This window comes from Tauraco erythrolophus, chromosome 5 (genome assembly GCF_009769465.1).
Source record: "Tauraco erythrolophus isolate bTauEry1 chromosome 5, bTauEry1.pri, whole genome shotgun sequence".
NCBI lineage: Eukaryota > Metazoa > Chordata > Aves > Musophagiformes > Musophagidae > Tauraco > Tauraco erythrolophus.
Window position 1 is genome coordinate 22,332,490 of NC_141469.1, and position 7,548 is coordinate 22,340,037.

Sequence of the window (7,548 nt, forward strand, 5' to 3'; positions counted from 1 at the left end):
CCCAGAGCCACGTCCCCCTTTTCAGAGAGGGAATTCACTTGCTCTGGAATGAGCCCCTTGTCCCAGGATGAGCCCCCCATCCTGGGGATTTGGGGGTGCTCGGGAGGAGGGTCGCTGCTGCACCGAGTCATTTTTCTCTCTCTGCTAATTGTTTAAGCACCTTTTCCCCCCTGATACGTGGCAGCTGGAGGGCAAAAACGCAGCAGAAATACCACCGGCGTCGGCTGCTATGCGGGATGGAAAGACGGAGCAACCCCAGGAAAGCTTAAATCTTTAATTAGAAAAATAGACACAATCTTCTAATATTCCTGATAGATTTTTTGTTGTTGTTGTTTTACAAACAGGAAAATAATAACAATAAGGACATCACCTTTTCAAAGGGACTGTTACGCACCAGTTGCTGGGGCCCAGCGGCATTTCTCTCCTTCGGGAGAAAGGTCCGGTGCAGCCGCAGCCCTCAACCGTGCCGGCCGGGAAATCACCGGTCGGGAGCGTTGTGTAAAGTGCTGGCAGGGGAAATCACAGCCAGGTCGCTACAAACGCAGCATGTCCGTGGGTTCGGGGATACAAAAAAACCCCAAACCCCATCTCGGTGGTGATTTCTTTCTGTACATGTTTTTTTCTGTCCCCTCCTTGGAATAGGAGCTATAAAAACGACTCAGTTCCTGCAGTTTGGAGACGGCTGCGGGCGGCCAGAGCTGCCACGTCCCACCTTGGCAGCATGTGGTCCGGTGCCGCGGCATCGCCTCTGCCTTCCACATGTTCTTCTCCTCCCTGGCACGGCCCGATCTGCCGTCATCTTCTCCGGGGCCACCCCAGGAGGATGTTCCCACCCCGGCTCTCCCGTGAGATGCTCGGGGGACCTTCGGGAAACGCCATCTCCCAGCTCTCAGGTTGGAGCTTCACAGTGTCCCGAAGGAGAGACCCACCGAGAAGAACCCCAAACCTTTGAGCTTCTCCTCTGTCCGGGCTTTCTGCTTCAGGTGGACCTTGCTGTGCCGCTTCTTCTCGTCGCTCCTGGCGAAGCGGCGGCCGCAGGTGTCGCAGGAGAAGGGCTTCTCGCCGGTGTGGGTGCGGATGTGGGTGGTGAGGTGGTCACTGCGGCTGAAATTCCTCAGGCAGATGCGGCACTGGAAGGGTTTGTGGCCCGTATGGATGCGGAGGTGCCTGTTGAGCTCATCGGAGCGGGCGAAGCTCCGGATGCAGTTCTCCACCGGGCAGGCGAAAGCCTTCTCATGGGGTTTTGGGCAGAAGCATTTGGAAGAGCACTTGGTCCGGCGAGTCTTCTTCTTGGGCTCGGCCAAGGCAGGAGGGTTGGTGGGCAGCAGGGAAGGGATGGAGGAAGAGGTGGGGTGGCCCAAAAAGTCCGTAGGGGGGACAGAGGGTGTGGGGTGAGGATGGAGGAGCTCGGCAGAGCTCATCAGACCTGGCAGGACTTCGGGCTGGGTCAAGGAGGTGTCAAACTCCGGCATTAATGGAGGAGGGAGGTTGTGGATCTTGGTATCGGCGAAGTCCCCACGGGCTGGGAAGTTTTCTGGCTCGCAGCCGAAGCCCAGATGGGTGCCGAAGCAGGCAGCATCCTCCGCCAGGCTGCCGAGCTCCGACTGGCAGCTGATGGACAAGACGTTCTCCATCTTGGAGCCCGGTGGGTGGAACAGCCCCTGGTCGCTCTCTGCAGCCGGGAAGGCTTCAGGAGAATGGTAGCCGGTGGGCAAGTAGGCCTGATGCTGAGTGACTGGATCCCACTGGGCACAGGAGGCTTTAAACTTGTCCAAGGGCGGGGAACCAGATGGCAGCTTGATGTCCTGCTTGTTGTCCAGGAGCTTGGGCTGGAAGAAGCACTGCGAGGTGTTTCCTAAGGTGGGTTGTGCCTGGAGGGGTTGAGCACCCTCCGCCGTGGGGAAACTGCTGTAGCCCTGCTCCGGGAAGGGGGCTTGGGGGGATCCATTCATTTCGGGCTGGCAGGCGGCGTAAAGGTCCAGCTGGCTCTGAGCCACCTCGGGGCAGGGGTAAAGAGCATCCAGGTGCCTTTGGTGGCCCTCAGAGGAGGCGAAGGGGGAGATGCCCAGGATCCCTGACATCAGGTTGAAGAGGGATTCCTGGTCCTGGGGATGCTCCGGTACTGCCTTGATGAAGAAGCTGCCAGTGTAGCTGAGCGAAGGAGAGGGCTGGCTGCCCAGGAGGGAGTAATCCACCGCCCCGCTGCTCGCCGGGGTGCCCAGCAGCTCACCTGAGGACGCAGAGGGGATGGCGGTCAGAGGGACAGAGGGATGCGGGGATGGTCGTGGTGGGGGGCGGGACAGAGGGGAACAGCGGGAGGCTGATGTTGCGTCACCATGAGGTCCCCGGGACCACACAGGGAGCCCTGGGCATCACTCCCTCCTTCCCCAGCAGGACCCCCAGGACCCCCACCCTGGGCTGGCAGGGGACTGCTGAACCCCCAGCCAGGGGCTGAGGGCAGAGGAGGGGAAGATGCCGGATTCCTGGCTGCAGCCATCGCTCCCCAGCGGGGTCCCTCACCCCTGCCCGCCTCCCCCCCTGCCCTTACCTCCGAGGAAATCGGCCTCTGCCAGAAGTTGGTGCTCAGGTTGCCCCAAGCCCTGCAGGTCTCCGGTTTTCATTTCGCAGCTCTCCTCGTACTTGGAGTAAAGCGGATCCGGGCAGGAGAAATCCATAACGTTGAGCATCTCCGCTAAAGGCACGACCGGAGCCGGGGAGGGGGGGATGCTCGGGGCGAACCGGGGGGATGCTGCGAGGTGCCCGGACCAAGCCGGGGGATGCTCAGAGCGAACCGAGAGATGCTCGGGGAAGGTGCCGGGGACCGCCCGGAGGATGCTCGGGGCGATGCGGGGGATGCTCGGGCTGGGTGCCGGGAGCGGTGCGGGGGGTGCTGTGCCCCGGGGGGGGGGTGGGCTGGGGGGGCAGGTCCCGGGGGAGGGGGGGCAGGCAGGGGCCGGCAGCAGTGGCAGCCCGTGCAGACGCCCGGTTCTCCCTCCCCGCCGCCCCCTTTATAGCTGCAGCGGGGCTGCTCCGACCCTTCCGCCGCAGCCATTTCTGGAGTCCCCAGTGAGGCTGCCGTGACGTAAATGCCCATATATGGACTCAGGATGTAGGCTAGGGAGTCCCAATAAGGAAATCTCTCCCGTGACGCGCTGCCCCCTCCCTCCCCTCCCCCCCCCTACCCTCCCCCTTTTCTCTCCCTCTGTTTTTTTTTTTTTTCCTTATTCTTTCCCCGTTCCAGCTCTCTTTTTAACTAATAATCGCGATATTTTTAACAAATCGCTGCAGGGCCCGCGGCTGCTGCTCTGTGTGTGTGCACAGCATCCCCCCACCAGCCCCGCACCCCCCCAATCCTGCCCGCAGCCCCCATCACACCTTCTGCATCAACACACCCTTGCACACGCGTGTGCACACCCCGCCACCCCCGTGTGCGCGCACACGCGTGTGCACGCCGTCAGAGGGGTTCCAAAGAATGTTTATCTTCTATCACAGAATGGTGATAGGCGCTTTATAGATATAAATATATATATATGTATAATTATATATATGCACAAAAGGCTGCACTTTTCTCCACCGCCTTCAGCTTTGCCCCTGCAGTTTTCCCATGGCTGGGAGCTCGGGGGGGGGGGGGGGGTGGGGCGGAGAATGCTGGGCACCCCTCCGGATCCGGCCCTTGCGCCGCAGTGATGCACTGGGGCTTTGGCTCCCCTCCCAACGTGGGCTGCTGTTCTTCCAGATTTACATCTCCCAGGCTCTTATTTGCCTTACGCTATTCCCCCCCCCCCCGTGAATGCTTTTTGTTGCCTTCTAGAAGCGCGAAAGGTGCCGGGTTTGCTGTTCCCCCCCTACTTCCTCCCCTCCTTTCCGTGCCTGATTTTGCAATACTTTCTGCTGGCGTTCCGTATCTGCTCCGGTTTGGAGCCATGAAGTGGATGCCAGCTCCTCCTGTGATCGAGCGAGTGGCCAAAAAGAGAAGGCGAACACTGCGGCCAGCTCCCTCACTGTGTTTCAGTCATCCGAGTTCATGGCTCTCACCCAGGCTGGCGTGTGATGGGCACGGATTTGGGCTGGGAGAGGGCAGATCCATGCAGTAAATCCCACCGGCTTGTCAAAGGGGATGTTTGAAGAGAGGGCTCAACACAAGCGGGGGTTCGGAAGGATCCTGGCACTTCCCTGAGCATCATGCCGACCCCTTCCAGTTGCTGCGGTGGGGCGAAGCCCCCAGTGAAGCAAGTCTGGAGGCTGCTACTTTCCCTGCTTAGTTGTTTGGAGATTCCCAAATTTCCATCATGGATTCGGAGCCAATCCTGGATGAGTGGCGATACTTTGGGGAGTGGATCGCCACCAGCATCCAGCACAGGCAGTTTGGATGGGGAGGGGAAATTTTTCTCCGGTCACTTGGCTGTTGGGTTCAGAGCCCACTATAAAACACAGAGATCAAAATATTTTTACAGGTATAATTGCAAACCCACCATTTCTGAGAAGGTTACCTCCGCAACGGGGTCTGCAGGAGAAAGCTGCGGGGTGCAAAGGAGCTAGAAAGGAGGAGAAGACCTCTCCCCTGCCTCCCTACCTGGCTATTTTCCCTGCTTCCATGTGCTTCCAACCTTCTGGAAGGTTGGATCCATTGGAGATGTGCAGCAGTGCCAGCATCCACATCGGTGGGGCCAAGCGACGCTCGAGCCGGGTGCAGCTGAAATGGGGCCCTGCTCTGGTGCTATTCCTGGCTCCAGCAATGACTCACTACGTCACCTCGGGCAAATCACTCCGAACAGTGTCCAGCAGTGTTTCCCCACACCAGGAGCACACTGGTCATCGTTGCCTCTGCGGAACAGCCCGAGGTCGCTGGCGAAAAGGTGCAGAAGAAGCATTAAGCCCAGCTGGTGATTCAGGGAGTGTCAGGGAATGAGCTGTAAGGTTCAGGTTGGAAATAAAAGAAGGGATAGAGAGAGATCCAGAAAATTATCGAGTGTGGAAATGGTGAGTGGGATCCAGTTATTCATGATTTCTCATCTCATAGGAGCTGGGGGGAGCCCAGTGCAATGACCAGAAAATGGGTTCTGGGCGAATCAAAGGCAATACTTAGCCCTGCAGCTCCCGATGCTGCTGGCACTCGGCACTTCAGGATGTATGGGGACCAAGGTGGTAAACAGGTTCAAAAATAGTCTGTCTGTGGCTACTAAACACAACCCTGACTTGCTGCTTAATCATCTGCTGGATGCTGGTGGGATATGACCAAGGAATGGACCTCGGGGTCCTTGCTTTCTTCTTCACCTCTCCTTGGCTGGTGGACCCATTAGACCTTGGTCGCTCTTATTTTATTGTACTGTGTCACATTTTGACTGGGATGTCAGGCTTGAGGATGTGTAGGGCCTCCTGCCTCTGAGCTGGAGGTCAGATCTTCACCCTTGCCTGCTGCCATGCCCATCCCTCGGACAATTACTGTCAGGACAAGCAGCTCTCCTTTTCTCCTGGAGATGGAAAAAACTGTCCCATGTTTTTTGTCCCACCCTAACGTGCCGTGGAAGGTCTCCTGCTACTGCTGTGAGCTGGAGGCCTCTCTGGTAAACCGCTTTCCATCCTCAGAGATGATCTGAAGATGGTGGTGACATTTCAGTTCCCCAGACAAGAAAATAAACAATATCGTGTGGTTTATATACACTTTGTCTGCCCGGGAGAGCGCTGCTGACTGTTCAGGGTGGCCGTACAGGTGCTGTCTCATGTGTCCTCTTCCTCCGGATGAATGCATTTTTCTTTTAAGCCCGAGATAAATAGAAATCCACTTGTATTAAAAAAAAAGCCAATCTAAAGTGACCCTCTTGGATGGCACTTTCCATGGGAGGAGCGTGGCTCTGTTAGCTCCAACTGTGGGGGTGACACGACGCATGAGGTAATGGGAAAACGTGACCACAACCAAAGCCAAGCTCTGGGAGCAGGTGCTGGCACAGCGTTTCCCTTCCCAGAAGGGGCACTTGGCTGGCAAGGAGGCGGGATAGCCTTCCCGGGGAGAAATGTGTCGTCATAAAAATACGGGGAGGAAATCCGTGAAGCAGCCAGGTCCCCCCGCCACACGTGGACATCCTGGGGAGGCACCAGAGATCAGGCTCTGCCCCCACTTTTGGGTCTTCCCTCTCTTTCTCAGGTCCCTGAGATGCTAAGAGAAGCTTTGCTTAAGGTCTTTAAGAGCTGACATGGTTTGGAAAGCCCCTGTGTGTGTTTGTGGGGCATCTCACAGCAAAGGTTCACCCAAGCAGAAGAGCTTTGGGCTCCTGGACCCTCCATGCACATCCTGTGCGGTGGGAGCATCTTTGGGCCAGCAAATGAAGACCCCAAAAGAAAGGAGAGGTTTTGCTCCAGGAATGCTGTGAGCCTGAAAGGTGTCTCTGAGCTTTCTGGCAGGGCACAGGTTGCTCAGCCCCAAGCTCACCCCAGACCGCAGCCCTCCAAGCGTGCCGCAGCGCGCAGGCTGCCAGCCCGGGACTCCCCCAGTCACCTGCCATCTGGAACCAGCTGGCACAAGCCACCATTCCTGGGTGCCTGCCCACCCCTTCCAGCCAGGCCGAGTGCTCGCTTAGCGAGCTCCTCACTGGGTCCTGCTTGATCCACCCAGATGTTTCTCCTGCAGAGCCGGGGGCCACCTTGGTCCCAGAGGTCACCTTCCTGCTGACCATCCCACCACACCACATACAATCCATTGCCATGGCACGTCAGCCTGCCTTCCCCTCCAGTTTCCCAGTCTGTGCTCCCAATTGGGGTTATAGCATGGAAATTGAGCCTTAATTCTTGGCTTTGTCCCATATTTTTCCCCAGGGTTTCATCTTGGAGGGCTTGGTCTGTTGTCTTCTTTAGAGTGCAGGGATTTTGGCAGGGGGTTGGATGCTCCCAGGACTCTCAGCCCTATTTAAGGGAGAAGCTGCCATGGAAAGGAGGAAAGGAGGCAAATCATCCTTTTCCTCCTGCCTTGCCTTGCCATGAGCCAGCAGGAGCTGGGGGAAGTTCTGGGGAGCACGTTCCCCATCGCAGCACCAAGGCTGGGCAAGAGGAAGCAGCCCTGGAGCCACTGGCAAGGGCAGAGATGGGCAGCACCGATCTGAGGCTGGAATTCATTTCTCCAAAGGGATGGGCTAAGTCTTGGTTCATGGCAATACTACTTTGGCAGCCAAACTTGAGCTCATGTGCCCAAAGCCAACAGATATCTAGGCAAAAGTGTAATTTCCATGTGTCTTCTCCAAGCCCCAAGTATTCACAGCTCATGTATCTTCTGCATTTGACCTGATGTCTTATATTTAAAGGTCCTCAGCGGATTTTTTTCCACTCTCTCATTCCTTTTTGAACTCTTAGAATCCTCTGCACTGTGAGAAGAGCTGAGTTTTAGGTGAAGAAATCTCTTTGTTTGGAGCGTGCCCACCGCCTCCACGCTGGCAGCTTCGGAAAAGCCTCCAAGCAAATGGGTGTGTGTGAGATAAATCTGCTGGCTGCTCACACGGGGCGATAAATTCCCTCCTCCTGGTGATCAAAACTTCTCTGTGGTGATGAGTACAGCTGGGA

The 7,548-nt window shown here is 57.1% G+C and overlaps 1 protein-coding gene across 1 annotated transcript; it reads right to left on the reverse strand.

The window, feature by feature from the left end:
* Window positions 1-902: 902 nt before the first annotated feature.
* On the reverse strand, window positions 903-2,687 carry EGR4 (early growth response 4). The gene is made up of 2 exons (XM_086612401.1): window positions 2,549-2,687; window positions 903-2,230 (listed from the first exon to the last, which is right to left on the reverse strand). Exons 1-2 carry the CDS (start codon window positions 2,685-2,687, stop codon window positions 903-905), a joined length of 1,467 nt encoding a protein of 488 aa, XP_086468527.1.
* Window positions 2,688-7,548: the final 4,861 nt, after the last annotated feature.